The sequence below is a fragment of the Rhinolophus sinicus genome, chromosome 13, assembly GCF_057876585.1.
Source record: "Rhinolophus sinicus isolate RSI-liver-muscle chromosome 13, RSI-T2T, whole genome shotgun sequence".
In the NCBI taxonomy this organism is placed as follows: Eukaryota; Metazoa; Chordata; class Mammalia; order Chiroptera; family Rhinolophidae; genus Rhinolophus; species Rhinolophus sinicus.
In genome coordinates, this window is record NC_142513.1 from 23,744,728 (window position 1) to 23,760,835 (window position 16,108).

Below are 16,108 nucleotides of genomic sequence, written 5' to 3' on the forward strand. Positions count from 1 at the left end.
ATTGTTCTCCATGTCTCCTCCCCTCTCCACACTGGCCCAGGAGAGAAAAACAGACATGACTGCATATTTCAGGAGCTGCCAAGGTTCTGTTCTCCTGGGCGTTTTTATAGCCACTGAAATCCCCTTCTGCTGGCTGCTCGGAGGGGGGCAGTTTGTGGAGGTGTTTGGTAAACTGCTTTGCTACCTACTGGCACCATCTGATCTGTCGAGTGAGGCCGGAAGGACGTTGAGAGACCAGCGGACCACCAAAAACCCACTGCCAGCTCCATGAACCAAGCCTTGGGAACAGTAACCTAGGGCAGGAAAAATTCCTTTCCTTTGGAAACCTAGTTGACCTAAATCACAATATCCTTTCCAGCCCATGAGGTAGAGCTGACTGGAGAAGCACCTACTTTTGGATTTTTTCCCAGTTCTTTAATTAATGGCTTCTTACATGTAAGCTCAGATTAGCTGCTGTTTACAAGGCTCTCCAGAGGTCTGGTGGGAAACTGCCATGCCCCAGAACTGTCAGGTTTGAATTGCTTGCTGGGGCTCCAAGCAGGTTCCAAAGACCACTTTTTCAAATACTAACTTTTTTTTTTTATTCTATCCATATCCATATCCTTTATAGAAAAAAAACAAAACACAGGAAATTGAAAGAAGAAACTCCCCACCCAGGTATAACTGTCACTGTTTATATGTTTGGTATGCTTCTTTCTAGTTTTATTTACACACACACACACACACACACACACACACACTCTCTCTCTCTCTCTCTCCACGGTTTATTTCCTAGGCTACTGATAATCCCCTTTTCTCCCATAGCTAGCATGAGAGCATAGCATTTTTCCACAGCATTTTTAAAACATTCTAAGCACGCTGTTTCCATGGCGGCTGCATTTAGGATATACCATAATGTACCTAAACTGGTCCCCATTTAGGCCGATCCAGTTCCCTTGATTCAAGTTTTTATGGTGACATTTTAATTTGAATTCTGTATTCTTTCTTTCAGATTGATGCCTAGACATAAAATTATTGGGTCAAAGACTGTAAGGATCCATAAGGCTTTTGAAAGATCGATATATTTTGTTTGTATATATGTAACAGAATCTCCAGAAAGCACGCACTGATTTATGCTCTTAGCTCATGTGTTGTCAATGAGGGCAAACATTGGTTCTTGGTGGGAGGTGGAGGAAATCTTGGTGGTTACAATGGCTTGTGGCCGTCCAATGGGCTACACTGCGTCAGCAGGTATGCAGTACCTGTGGTACGAACATGTCAGGCAGGGACCATAATGACAGCAAGGCTGCAGAGCAGTGTGCTGGCTGAAGGAGAGCGCCCAGCGCGTTCCTCCCTTGGCAGCTTTTACGTCTTAGCTTTTGGTTTTGGGTTTTAGAATAATTTGCTGATCTAAAAGTTCTTGGTTCTTTATCCAGAGTTTAGGAATTTGAGAAAGGTATGAATAAAATAAAATGTATGTGAAGGTTACCACATTAATATATTTTTTTTCCTACAGAATTGGGGTCCTGCATGTTTTTAGTTTTGTGTGCAAGTCTTTGTAGTATTGCTGTTGTCATACTAATCAGTGTTAGTCTGTGCCAGGGACCACTTTGAAATATCCCTTGTGTTATGGTCTCCTGGAGGGGTTTTGCCTGTCCCCCAAGCCTGGGAGTGCATCTGTGACCCCACGCGCATCAGGTTCGGGCCCCTGGGAGCCCAGGCGCCTCACTGCTCTGGGACTTATGGTAATTGTCCCTTGTTTGTTTCAGGTGTGATCCTCTGGGCCCGTTTTCTGTCGGGGGAGATGACCTAGACCCCTTTGGGTGAGTACTGCTGGGGAGCGGCAGCAACACAGCTCGTTCTCATGGCTTTTAGCCCCAGCTCACCTGCTAATTTTAGAGCTTTTCATCAGTCTTCTTTGGGGTGAGGGAGGTAGGTTGTTGCTGAGCAGCTAAGAAATCACTGCCACTTGTTCTGCTCTGCCGTGCCCAGAGCAGTGCAGGAGAGCTCCGAGTGCTGGGGGTCGGAGGCTGCGCAAGCCCAGGGAGCAGCTGCTCTGTCACTTCTGGCCCCGCTCGCCCTGTGGAGGATAGTAGCCCTCCCTTGGATGGCAGGGTACCACGTGAGCTTATCAGGTGCAGACTGAAGAGCACACAGTGGGCTACAGACCTCAGGAAAGCTCACTGCTCTTCAGAGGTCACCTCACTTGATAAGGGGAGTGTCTGATCCCCACTAGGCTCTATGTGGTTCTTGTCATGCACTCAACAAAGTCTTTACAGCCTCAGCTGTGCACTGTCTTCTCCAAATGATTCAGACTAGATTTTAACCTCTGCTGCAAAGTGACCCAACTTGAACATCTCATTTTCAGCCAGTGGGGAAATCACATAAGTCTGCAGCTAAGCTTGAACCGTGACCTCAACGTTTAGGGGAACATCAGCTCATGTGTCCTAGTTTGAGCACAGGAGGTCAGGTTCATGGAACTCCATGCGGGACAAACGCTGTCAGGAGCCAGACAGGTGACCCGCAGGTAGTCCATAGATTACCCTGAGGCTCTTCAAGGAAACAGCCAAAAAGCTAGCAGCATGAATTGTCTCAAGGCTCTTATTAGGCCTTAGACCTAAAGTAGTGCCCTGCAGGGCCTTGGGATGGTTCTGCATTGACCTTGGTAAGTTCTGGCATCTGTTCTTGATCAAAGTGTCTCCCCTGGGTGTAGGACATGGCAGGGATGTCAGTTTTGTGGGCTCAGGGAGGCTGGAGAGCCGAAAGTCCAGGCCAGGGAAGGTATGCTTTTTGTTTTTGCCTGGTGTCACTCAGGCAGCCATCCCCATGTTTTTGCTTGAACCACCCAGAGGGAATATCCCAGACATTCTTAGTCCATTCTGTCCTCCTTCGCCTCTTCTCCCAGCAGCTCCCTGTCACACCTGCTGACCCATCTTTCCTTCTTGCGTCAGGTGTCGGAGAGGTGGCATGATTGTGGATCCCCTGAGATCCGGCTTCCCAAGAGTTCTTATTGACCCATCCTCAGGCCTCCCAAACCGGCTTCCTCCAGGCGCTGTGCCCCCGGGAGCGCGCTTTGACCCCTTTGGACCCACTGGGACCAGCCCATCTGGGTAGGTATTCACTCAGGTATACGAGAAGCAGGACTCGATGGCAGCTCAGCTTAGTGTGTCAGGAATAAAGCCACAGCGTTGCCACTAGCTCCATCCCCCACTGCCAAGAGAGTGGAGCCGTGTCGAGACCCTGTCTGATGCTCCCTGGAGCTTCGGGAGCGCCCCATCCCTCGGTGCCTCCCTTCCCCCAGCTCCCCTCAGGGAGGGCCCAGAGAAGGAGGAGCTACTCACGTACTGGAAGTTGAGCACATTTCAGGAACTCACCGGATCCTTGTAGCAACACTTGCAGGTAGGTATTAGTATCCACATTTTACAGATGCAGAGCTCGAGGCCCTGAAAGATGAAGTAACTTACCCGAGGTGGAAAAATCAGGATTCAGTCCCAGTCAGTCTGGCTGTGGAGCGCATGCTCTGAAACTCCACGAACCCCCACATCACTGTGGAGGGCAGGCTCCCTCAGCTAGGGTCCTGTGTGCCTGTGTGCCCTTGGCCTTCCATCACTCCAACTCACCAGCCCCTCTTTCCATTCCAGACCTAACCCAGACCATCTTCCCCCGCCGGGCTTCGATGACATGTACCTGTGAAGGCCTCAAGAATGTAACATCCCATCCTTTCTTTCACTCTCCTGGAGCGGCCACCACTGGCCCCGTCAGCAGCCGTGTTTTTACGGGCTGGGGGCAAGGGACTCTGCCCATGTGTTTGCAGGCCGGCTGGGATTGCCTCCCCACCCTCTGTCAGAGCCAAGGGGCCTGCTGCAGCTCTCCACCTGGCTGCACATAGGTCCCAAAGAGAAATCAGTATGTCTCTCTCACCACCAGCCCCTCCCCACTTCCCAAAGGAGACTCCGGCAACACATACCCTCGACTCGATGCAGTGCTATAAGAACAGAACGCATTTTGGATGATATTATTAAGAACCAAATGTCAATACAAAAATCATGTTGCCGTCTCCCACTTACTTTTCTTTACTGCACAGTTCCTTCTAATTATGAGCCTTTAGAGACTGAATCTTTGTGAAGCTAAATAACTCTTCCTACCCAGGGCCCATTCTTGCTTCTCCGGCACCTTCCCTTCATAAATTGCTATTGCTCTTGACATCACTAAGATGGGTCCCGGTCTGGCCCCATGGATGAAAATGAGTGACTGGAAAACCCACAGGTCACAGGGGTGACTTTCATGTGAGCCAGTCCTCTGGGTCTGTCTGTGCCTGAGCAGTGGCGGCCTGTAAACAGAACAGACCTGAAAGCTAATCTCATTTTTACCACTAACTTCCGAAGTGACCCTCAGTCCCTTCCTCTCCCCTCACCTATGAAATCTGAGGTGCCCTTCCTACTGTGACTTTCTGGCGTCTGCCTCTGTATGGCGACCCGTAGGAACAGGGGCAAAAGCAGAAGGTTGAAGGTCGCGGGTTGTGTGTGGTGCTTACCCACAGAGTCTGTAACTCTGCCTCTCACCTCCCCGGGGGCCCAGGCAAGCACAGCAGTGTGGGCTCCGTCTGAGCCTGGTTTTGAACTTCAAGAGGAGCAGGGAAGCCACCTGTGGAAGCCAGTGGCTGGCGGATGGAGGAGTTAGTCAAGCGAAAACCCAGGAAGGCATTTCACCCCTCAGGAGCCCCACCTCTGGACGCTGGGGGCCTCGGTCCAGGCCCACCTGACCTTGGGTGTTTTCGCAATCCTTTTCAGCCCGAGGCCTGACAGACGTGGTCAGTGACGAGCCCCTGTGCTGGAGTGGGACGAGCAGCATAGCGCGCCAGGCTCGGAGGCGAGCGATCAAAGCACGAGGCACTTTGGCTTCACAGCCAGCGTTTCCAGCCTGGGTGGGTCTCACACCTCGGCTCCTGGGGTTCCTTCCCATACGTTAGGACCTGTGATTTGTCTGTGCACGGGGCTCCCACAGCCTTCCCGAGGTGTCTGCTAATGTGTGGCACTGCCTGTCTGCCCTGCCCGAGAGCGAGCTAAGGTTAACTAAACTGGCACATGGGCCCAGAGTCAGCCTACGTTGGAGCCTGGGCCTGGGCGGGCGGCTGGCATGAGCGGGCCCCCTGGGCATTCCTGGCGGCCTCCTCTCGCACTGGCAGTCAAAGACCCCCGCGAATCCCTTGGAACGTCTCTGCTCTGGGTCAGGCAGAGCTGCACATGAAATCACCAGTCAGTCTTTTTCCCTACGGGTCAGCAGATGGGTGGGATGTTTTTGTTTTGAAATTGGACCATACCCACTGCCAAAAGGACCTGGGGCAATTTGCTCATAAAAGCATCCTTTATTATAAAAGGAAACATCGGACCTGAGACCATCAGATAAGCAGGGAAGGTAGATCTAACTTTTAGGACCCGATTCAAAGAAAAGACAAGACCGAAACAGTAAGTTTGCCACTTAGATTTTCTAGTAGCAAAGGTCGAAAGGACAGCCATATACATAATTCTGTCTTCTGAAAACAGAAGCTTTAGTGATTCATCTGCAGAATCGGCCACTTTGTGAGTGTGGGGGGGTCTCCTTGCATCAAGGACATTGAGGGGCACAGACAGTATCTTAGTTGTTACGTGGGGTCCTTTAGGAACTTCTAGGTCGAGCTGTCAGTGCTTGGAGCCGGGGCCACTCCCCTCCTTCCCCCGCGAGTCGTCACCAAGCAGCAGGGGGGAGTGGGTCAGGTGTATATTCTGTGGAGCCTTAATAAATGCCGGCACTTAATAATACCTATTCCTCTTTCTTTCATAATTTTATTGAGATACAATTCACATACCCATAAAGTTCACCCTCTTAAAAGTGTGCGATTAAGTGATTTTTAGTATATTCACAGTGTTATGTATGCATCCATCACCGTATCTAATTCCTGAACATTTTCACCACCCCAAAAAGAGACCCAGACCCATTAACAGTCGCTCTCCATCCCCCCACTCCCAGTGCCACGCAACTACCCGTCTATTTTCTATCTTTAAAGATTTGCCAATTCTGGACCATTCTTGTAAATGGAATCACATAATACGTGGCCTTTTGTGTCTGGCTTCTTTCACTTAATGTTTTAAAGGTTCACCCATGTTGTAGCATGTATCAGTACATCATTCCTTTTTGCGGCTGAATAATATTCCGTTGTATCAATATACCACATTTTCTTTATCCATTTATCAGTAATGGGCACTTGGGTTGTTTCCACTTTTTGGTTACTATGAATAGTATTGCTATGAACATCTGTGTACAAGTTTTTGTGTGGACATATGTTTTTTATTCTCTTGGGTATATACCTAGGAGTGGAATTGCTGGATCATATGGTAATTTGATACTTAACTTTTTGAAGAACTGCCAGGCTGTTTTCCAAAGTGGCTGCACCATTTTGCATTCCCACCAGAAGGGTGTGAGGGTTCCGATTTCTCCACGTCCTTGCCAGTACTTATTAGTCTTCTTATGTATAACCCTCATAGTCGGTGTGAAGTGGTATCTCATTGTGGTTTTGTCCTTATTTTAAAAAAAAAGAATTTTGACCTAGGCCAAACAAGGCAGAGAGCAGAGCCAGTCACCCCGGGGAGCAGACCATGGCTTTGGTAATAACCACTTGGGAATGACATGACTATGGCTGGTGAGCCACGGAGGAGTTGGGTTTGACTTTTGGGGAAGGTTCTGGGCTGGATGTGGTTTCAGACAGGCCCTGTCTGTAGGGACGTTCCCATGACCTTTCCAGATCTAGTGAGGTTCATAGCATTACTTTTGCTTGATTTGAAATTTTGTTCTTCCAGTGGCTTACAAATAAAATAAAGGTCTGGTTCTAAATCCTGTCTTTTGGTGACGTGCCATACACTGCTTGTACCATCTCTGGCAACCCCTACTTTCTCCTCCTTGCCTGTCTTCCTCTCAGGTTTTGATCTGGCTGTGTTTCTCATTGCATTTATATACTCAGTCAGGAGCTTCTGTCAGCCTCCATCATGAAGTCATGAATCTCTTGAGGCCCCAACTCCAAGAATGTCTTATGCTCAAAATAGAGACGATATTCCTGTGCTGGATGGTTAGTACCTGTTGACACGTAGTTAGAAAACAGGTAGCAAGCCCCACACAGAAGCTCATTCTTTGAAACCCAGCTTTTCTCACAGCCTCCCTTTCCACCGTCTTCAGTAAAATTCTGTTACTAATCCATGCTTCTCTTCACAGAAGGAAAATTAGAGTCTGGGAGCAGTTAGTATCCTCTGTCACCTTCTAATCTTGTCTACTTTGGTGCAGTTCCAAAAAGACAGGTCCCACCACCAAGGAGAGGAAAGACCCCCCCATGAGAATATCCTCAGCTTTCTCTGTCTTAAAACTTGCATGCTTGTGAGCTACTATCGACTTTTTGCACCACAGGAGAGATTCAAAGGCAGGCAGCCAAGTCCCCAGCCCTTGTTTGTCCTTGGGATTCCACGAAGCACACCCGAGCCAGTCCGGCTGCCTGCAGGATGGGTTAGAAGGCAGGAGTGGCAGGCAGTGGGGATGGTGGGCAGTGATGGGTGGCAAGACCCAGGTGACTAAGGGCAGACCCTGGAATGCAAAGAGAAGCAATGACATGAGGCTTAAACACCTCACTAGCTGCAAGGCTGGGTGGGAGGTACAGAGTGGAAGGCTCAGTCTCTGCTGAGGCTGATGGTGCAGTTAGTAGAGGAGGTTGGATGACCACACAAAAGGCCACGTTCCATACAAGCCACATATGGTGAGTGTTGTGAGAGGGACAGTGTGATGGAGATTCAGAGGGAGGAGAGAGTGGGAGGGTGCTGCACGCTCAAGTGTTAGCCTGGGGTTCAGCTGCAGTAAACAGACACGACTTAGCTTTTTTAAGCAAACAGATTTGGGCATAGAGATCAACAAGGTTATATGATTATTGCCGTGATCTGGGGATCAGGAAACCCCAGAGCCGCACAGCCACTGCCTAGATCTGCACCAGGAGGTGACTGCCCTTCATGCTGCCACCTTGACCCCCGTTCCGCTCAGTGCCAAGCTCGAGGCTTGATTGAATGCATCTGATAGTTGGAATCCACATCACCTCTCAAACCATAGCTGCAAGAGAGCCGGGGGAAATGCCCTTGTTCCCTTTTCTCAGCTCTGCATTCAGGACCGGGCACTTGGACAGGTCCGATAGGCTGGCCTCGTGTCTGCTCCATGGGCCGTGGTACATGAGCGCCAAGTGCTTCCTCAGCTTGTCTGAGCCAAACAGCCTCCCGAGATGCTTGCTCAAAGAACACTACATCCAGGGCCCAGCCAGACTGTGATCCGGGGAAGGGCCTTTCAGTCCATGTTTTACACGTTCCTCAGGTGATTCATAGTGTAAAGCATGTTTGAGAACTCGTGAGAAGGGAAGACTTTTCCACATCCTTGGTACTCAAACCAGCAGCAGCTCCTGGGGACCTGTTAGAAATGCAAAATCGCAGGCCCCACCCCAGGCATATTAAACGAGAATCTGTGTTTTCACTAGTTCTCCAGGTGATTGATTCATGTGCACCTTAAAGTTTGAGACGCTCTAGGTACAAACTCGTTTTCCTTCCCCTGGACATCAGGTACAAAGAATGGAGTCAGTCATCCTGGGTTATGGCACTGTGACTGGTGCATGCAAGAACCCCCTCATTTTAAGTTTTTCCACTTTTACTCCCTGTACCCACTCCATTCCCATGTCCCCATGGGTCACTCAAATGTGTTTCATAAGGTTTTAAATATGCATATACCTGTGTAAAATAGCATATATTATATCTTCAAATCATAACAACCATAATGAGATATTATCCTCATTTTCTAGACCAGAGAAAGAGAATTTGGAAAGGTCCAGTAATCTGCTCAAAGCCAAGCAGAGGTCTCAGAATCAGGCAGGTGTGAGTGTGACTCTCAGCTCTGCCTTTGCTGGTGTGTGGCCTTATCTGCAAAATGAGCATCACCTCTACCTTCAGGATTGTCACAGGGTCCGGCCAAATAATGTGTCTTATAAACACAGTTGGAGCTCAGTGGCTACCAGCTATTATAACTGAGGCCATATGGGTAGATAAGCCTGGAGATTCATGGACAAGAGGAAGGGAACCTCAGGGGGCCCTCCAGTGCAGGAAACAAGCATTAATCTGGTTCCCCCAGTGTTCTAGGTTTTTCCTGGTCTCATGTAGCCACCCTGAGGTAAACAGCAGCATTGGCTGAGGTGCTGGACTTGCCCCACTATGGGTGGCGGCACAGAGATGGGAAACAGCCTGGTCTAAAGCCAGTGCTCTTTGAGGAACTGCTATACCCAGACTCCACACCCTGTCCAGGTGAGAAGCATGGATCCTGGGCAAAACCCACTCCTCAGCCTGGGGAACCAAATCAGGATTTATGTGAGAGAGGAATGATGCTGCATAACCCTCAGGATGGTCTAAGACTCCTAACTCAGTCCCAAGACAATCAAGTGTCTCGTGTGTCAGCACTTCCACTTACAGCCACAGTGTTCACAGGTTAGGAGCATCTGAAACCACCCAGCACAGGCCCCATTCTACAGAGGAAAATACAGGCCCATGAAGGCCCTCTGACGGTGAGATGGGCTTGGGCTCTGTGCAGGGCTCGGCTCACCAAATGATGCTCACCTCTGCATTCTGGATTTAGTAGGATAGGAACTACTCTTCCCGTTGAACAGATGAAAAAGGTCCAAAGCAGTTTAGTGACCTTCCCAAGCCCATGCAGACCACAGAATACCTGGCTCCAAGACTTTCCCACTAAGAACTGCCCAAAACAGTAATGTTGGTCCCTGGATGACCAAAATATGAGGTCACCCTTCCCACTCACCTCCCTCCCCTTAGCTAGGCCAAGAGGAAGGCACTGTACAGGTTCAGCACCCTGGTCAGCGCCCACCTTCCTTGCTGCTGCCAGAGGCAGCCTTTGGGCCAGGTTGGGCCAAACAACTACTCCCTAACGCAGGATGGCCCACTCCTGGGACAGACGGGCATCCCGAAGAGAAGGGGAGCTGGACCTAGGCATCCTGCCTCCCAGACAGCCCTGTCCTCCCCCTCTCCTTCAGATGAGAACCACAGGAGCAGTTTCAGCCTGTAGACTTCTTGGTTCCCAGGACATAAATTCAAGTGAGTAGCCTAAAGAAGAGAGAGATGAGCAGGGGCCCTGGGCCGTGGTGACCTTGGGCAAGTCCTGCCCCCCCTCTTTGGCTTTCCCCATCTGTAAAATGGGGATAAAGGTGGACCTGACTGTCACCAAGATCCTGCCCATCTGTGAGATTCCATGATTCTAAGTGGGCCATGGGCCTGAAGTTCAGTACTCCTCCACCTGCCGTCCTCTCCCCTACAGAGCTTCCCAACCCACATTTAAACCATTGGCAGCCCACAGCCCAGATCTGTGCACAAACATGCTCTGACCGGCCCACATGTTATTAAATTTGTAAGATGCATAATGGAATACCGTTAAATTTGAGTCTTGACACTGCTAGTTACCAGCTCTCACCTTGTGACCTTGGGCAAGTCACTTAACCTGTCTGTTTCACAGCTTCCGTATCAGTAAAATGGAAGTGATAGCATCTGCTCTCCAAGGTGGTTATGAGGTTTAAATAAGCTGGTAGATACAAAGATTTAAAAGTGCCTGCCACAGAGAGAACACTATATTTCATTTGAAACTTTGATGATCTAATGTGTAACTGGCTCATTGAAATGTACAAACATGGTGTTTTCATTACATCCAACTGACAGCTACCAAATCCTTGCTCATTTTAGCAGCTAGGGCCCAACCCATAACTAACTGGTCATTTTGATTTCAAACTCAGTCCAACTACATCTGGTTCCAAGAGGTCTCCTCTGAGCTCTTGAACCTTCGCTCCTCCACTGTGTGGGGTGAGAAATCTCTTCACTGGTCGTGATGATGAGTTGTGGGGGGAGGTGCACTTGCTCTAATATATACTGGGTTGTGTTTGGGGTTTTTGGTTTTTTGATGCTGGGGTCCCCAATTGACAACATGCATAATTGGGGGGGGGTTAGAACTTCATCCTAGACTCTCAGATAGGAGTTAGGGTCTCTGCCCAGTCCATCAGTGACTCACAGCCCATCTGCTGCTTGCTGTAGTGTGCTGGGCTGCATAACCACCTGTGTCACCCCACAGCTCCAGCCTCTTCTCACCTCGCTGTATCTACACTTGGAGTCCCTCCACCTCCCTTCAAGGGCCTCAGGACACTGGGAGGGGATGCAGGACAGCTCTTCTTCCTCCCTGATCCCCAGCACCCCATCCCTTCAAGCCAGCACGGGCTGTTCCCACATCAGAAATTCTCTGGGTCAGAAACAGACCTTATCTCCATGTTCACAATTGCCCCGAGCTCCAAAAGACACATTTCAAGTCCTCTCGAGAATACTCTCATTTTTCATCTGTTCAGTGCCTCCAAAACTGGCACTGGATTGGTGCTCAGATCTTTGTTGAAAGAAAGACTAGAGGACCTCAGAGGAGCAGCACTAGAGTAGTCTGCAGGCCTTGCAGTTCAGCAAGCCTCCTGCGGAGCGGAGAGGCTAGTCCACTTCTTGAGGGCACCCCCCATTGCTATGAGTGATTTAGTAAGCCCTGGGATGGGGGGGGGGTGGTCTGGCCCCAGCAGGTGGCATCTCATTGGACACTCCCCTGCCCTCAGTTTTGGCCTATCACAATTCTCAGACAACGGGATAATAATCCCTTTCTCAATCCTTTTACCCACACAAAGGTCCAGGTGTTCAGCTGCTCTTAAAAAATCAGGAGCTCAGGCAACCCTCAGCCCATCTACCACAGGCCAACAGCCAGCCAGAGCTGAATCAGGCACCCCTTTCATCTTGCCACTGCTGTCCACAGCCACCTGTCATTCGTGAATGTCACCTGCCAAGCCCTACAGGCATTTGCACTTGGCCCCGTTTTCATTTTTGATGGTGGAGTTTGGAGATTCTCAGGAGGTCAGATGGCTGGCAGGTGAGTCAGCAATAGTAACAGCACACCTGTGGGTGCCTAACCCCCCGCCCCCCGGAGTGGCTTCAGTGAAAGGTAATGTGGATGTAAAAAAGAGAAGTATAGGAGAGATTGGAGGAAGAGAAGAAGAACTGGGAGAGGGAGAGCGATGGCCTTTTCTGAATGCTCTTGACCCTACATCAGTATTGGCTCAGATGCACCACGGCCCAAAAAGAGGTTGGCATGGCAGCCGCCTTCTGCTGCTGCTATCCCTGCTCCCTTAGGGCCAACTTTCCTGCCAGAAGATCCTTTCACTCACTAACTTTCCCCCAGGCCCAGGAGAGCAGCAGCTGCCATTTCGACCTTGGCAGCTCAGAAGCTGAGAAGGGACAGGCTGCCAAGTCTGAGTCCTGGAGTTCAAGGTCATGTCCTCTGGCTGCAGCTGGAGGCCACAGTCCCATGAACTGGCCTCCCTAGTGCCAGTGTCATCCAACAATACATTTGTCATCAGAAGAGTCTTCCTGACACACAAATCTGCACGTAATCGTAAAGGCTAATAGTGAGCCTCAGCACGTACCAGGCCCCGTGCTGTGTGCTGTAGCAGCATGAACTCAAGTCCTCATAACCACCCTGTGAGCTGAGAACTGGCTGTCCCCGTTCTATAGATGATGAAATACAAGCCCTCACAATGACGCCCCTGCCCTTCGGCAAGCCTCCTCTCAGCACTCCAGCACAGAATCTGCAGAGCTCCTTCCCACCTGCCGCTCTTCAGTACCCACTGGGCTGCTTTGTGCCTCTGAGCCTCTGCTCGTGCTGTTCCTCTGCCTGGAATACCTTTCCTCCCCACTCTCCCCACATTGGATGCTGCCTCACTGTTTAAGATTCCTATTAGACATCATTCCTTCCAGGAAAGCCTTTTCTGACCCTAACTCAATCAGGTACTGCCTCTGTACCCTCCCACCTGCCCCCCCCCCCCCCCCCCCCCCCGCCCAACACACACAGCCTGCCCGGCACTGTCCTGTTTCCCTAGATCCTCAAAGGCTGGGGCCATGTGTTGTGCATTGCCTCGCCCAGGAAAGAATGCAGATCAGGTGTGAATAAATGGAGGCATGAAGGTGAATAGGTAACATTATTGAGTGATTGCTCACCATGCCTTACGGGAAAGGTGCTTTTATTAGCACCCCCATTTTATAGACGAAGAAACAGGCTCGCATTAGGTATCCACCAAGCATCCAGGCAATCAGACTCGAGCCAGTGCCTTTGTACTCTTCACCTGATGGACGATCCTCCTCCATAAGGGGCCCAGTCCCCAATCCCTCTGAGATTTGAGTAGGGAGGAAGCTCGGAAGTGCTTGGACCCCTGGAAGGAAAAAAGTGCTAATCCTGCCACCCTCTGCACCATTCAGATATCTTGGCCCTGCCCATCTGCTCTTGGACAACCCGACGCAGGAAGAGGAATGATGTATGTAATAGGGTGTTTGGGCCAAAGACAAGAAGGTACAGCAGGGCCAGGGGTGCTACTGTCTAGCCAGGCTCCGGCCATTGGGGCATTGGCTCTATTCAAAGGAGGTGGGTTGGAAGCTTGGGGAACCTCTTGACTAAATCCTACCCAAATCCACTACAGTCCATCCCCGGAGGTACCCAACATCTGCCCAGTAAATGCTAACATACCTCCACTGACAGGGAGCTCCCTGCCACTCCAAGCAGGCAAGATCTCAGCAAGCTTCTCCTTCCCTCAGCTGAAATTTCCCTCCTCGGGGACATCAAGGGGAGTCCAGTCTCTCACAGAAAAACCAACAGGCCTAGCTGGAGGGCATCTCCTTTACTTTGTCAATACTACAACACCCCACTTCCCCCCAGACAGAACCCGTAGACAGAACTTCACCTCCTAAGCCTTTTTCATAATGCTCCCCATTATCCCCCCGCTTCCTGCCCCTCTAAAGCTCTCCAGACACTGAGAACCATTCTCTTAACTTTGGAAAGCCTTCTTCTTGGGCTTCCTGCTCCCCAGTCCCCAGAGATGGCAGAGTGGGAAGGTTTCCAATTTTACTCTGGAGGACCAGAGAGATGGAGTGATTCATCCAAAGGCCCACAGGGAAGGGGTGACTACAGGACCTGGCTCACCTTGTTCCCAGCCTGGGACCGCACAGTTCCCTCCAAAATACCAGGTGGAAACACTCCCTGGACATCTCTCCCTCTTTACCCAAGTCGAGGCGCAAGAAGGACACTGAGATACCAGCCTCGTCTGGAGAGTGGAAACTTAACTGTTGCTATGAGGTTAGTTAGCATCCTGGGAACTGCAAGGCCTGTGCCTTTTAGAGAAAAAGAAAACATTATCACTAACCCAGAGGTTGTCCTGGCTTGGAGCTGCTCCAAAGCAGTATGTGTCCCTGTCTTCTGAGCTAGGTCAGACAAGAGAGCTGTGTGTGTGTGTGTGTGTGTGTGTGTGTGTGTGTGTGTGTTCAAGCCCAAGGCATGTGCCTATATGTCCATGCGTGTGTATGTGTCAGTGTGGACATGCAAGGAGGAGCCCATTTTAAAGAGAATCCCAGAGGAGGTAATGCTTATTCCCAAGGAAGGAAGCAATGATGATGGAATCTCAGGCAGCAGGCATTTTCAGCTGGAAGATTCGCAGTGCCTGAGGTGGGCAGATGTGATGATGGATACTGGAGTTCTAAAGGTCCAGGCCTGGGCACTCAAGGTCCTTGAGTGAGGGAGAATCAGGCTGGTATATCTTACAGGCTCCTAAACACCCAGCAGATGTTTCAAGACTAGTTAGAACCTGGCTGTCTCCCATAAGGCTGCGGGAGAGGCGTCTTCCGCCATCAGGAAGACCCTCTACCTCTCCCACATAAAGCGGCGCCAAGGCCCCGAAAGAGGAAGGCAAGGAGGCGAGTGTGGCTGGTGTGGAGTGAGCAAAAGGGCCAAGGAGTGAGAAATAATGCAGGCGCGGCCCAGGGGCCAGACTGCATCGGGTTTCACAGGCCACCGTGAGAGACAGGCTCAGGTTTGGGAGAACCTGAAGCTTATGCAATTTAGGGGCCATCCTTAAAAATAAGTCAAAATTAAAAATAAGAATCTGACTCTGGGCCTTGGAAGGGGGCCTATGCAAATGAGGGGCCTGGATGGTAAATGTGCCTTTGGCAGACGCAAGAATTTTGGCTTTTGTCTAGAAAGAAAGGGAGCCATCAGAGGGTTTTGAGCAGAGGAGTGATCTGACCCAATTAACCTTTTAGGGGGATCTGTCTGGCTGTCCAGTGAAGGATGAACGGGGGGCAGAGGGCAGGCAGGAGAGGAATTAGGACACCAATGAGCAACATGGGCCAGGCAACAGTGGCCAAGGGGTGGGCAGTGGTCATAACCTGAAGGCAGAACCAGCAAGATCTGCTGACGAGTAGGATGGAAGGTGTGAGAGAAGAAAGGCAGAAGGGTTGACCCTGAGGTTTTAGGCCTACTCCAGTTATCTCCAACTGAGGTGGGGAAGGAGACTGATCACTGTGACTGGGCCTCGTAACATGCCTGAGCCTGAGCTTTCATGCCTCTCACTTCACAGATAAGGCTACTCAGAGAGATGGAGTAACTTGCCCGAGGTCACACAGCCAGTAAATAAACCGCAGAGCCTGGATTTGAACCCAGGTTTTCCCAACTCCAAAATTGATATCTGTTCTAATACACCAGGAAAAGCAAGGTTTGGGGACCCTGGTAGCATGTCAGGTGGGAGAGAGTTCCTGTAGGTAAAGAATGTTAAAAAAAAAAAAAAAAAAAAGCCTGTGAAGAAAGTAGAAAGTTCTCAACACCCTACACCGCACGCCTCCGACTCCTTCTAATCCCATTTCTGATCCTCTGCCGGGCATATCTCAGCTGTGATCTTGGGGAAATGTGTTTTGGCATTTCTCAAGTTTTCTTAATTCACTGACAAGGTAATGACTGCCTCAATCCATTATACACATTTTCTAAAGGAGTTTCTGCATTAGGATGCAAAGCAGGCTTCTCTGGCTCAGAGAAAACCTGAGATTCCTGGGATTTAATCTTCTAACTGATATAGCCCCTACATCCAATTTAGTGCATTGAAACTATAGGAACTGATGGTCCCAGATGCATCCACTCAACAGGTTTAGTCTCCAAATGAATCCCCCACCGTCACAGTAATCCACATGGC

The 16,108-nt window shown here is 50.2% G+C and overlaps 1 protein-coding gene across 2 annotated transcripts in view; it reads left to right on the forward strand.

Annotated features, from left to right (window-relative positions):
• PSMF1 (proteasome inhibitor subunit 1) overlaps window positions 1-6,851 on the forward strand; it is a 35,185-nt gene extending 28,334 nt beyond the window's left edge. The window contains exons 5-7 of one of the 2 annotated variants that reach the window (XM_019755198.3): window positions 1,749-1,802; window positions 2,931-3,089; window positions 3,621-6,851. In XM_019755198.3, coding sequence (XP_019610757.1) covers window positions 1,749-1,802; window positions 2,931-3,089; window positions 3,621-3,672 — 265 coding nt within the window. In that variant the 3' untranslated portion in view covers window positions 3,673-6,851. The remainder of the gene's footprint in view (window positions 1-1,748; window positions 1,803-2,930; window positions 3,090-3,620) is intronic. The other variant, XM_088789212.1, reaches the window with a different exon arrangement.
• The last annotated feature ends 9,257 nt before the right edge of the window (window positions 6,852-16,108 follow it).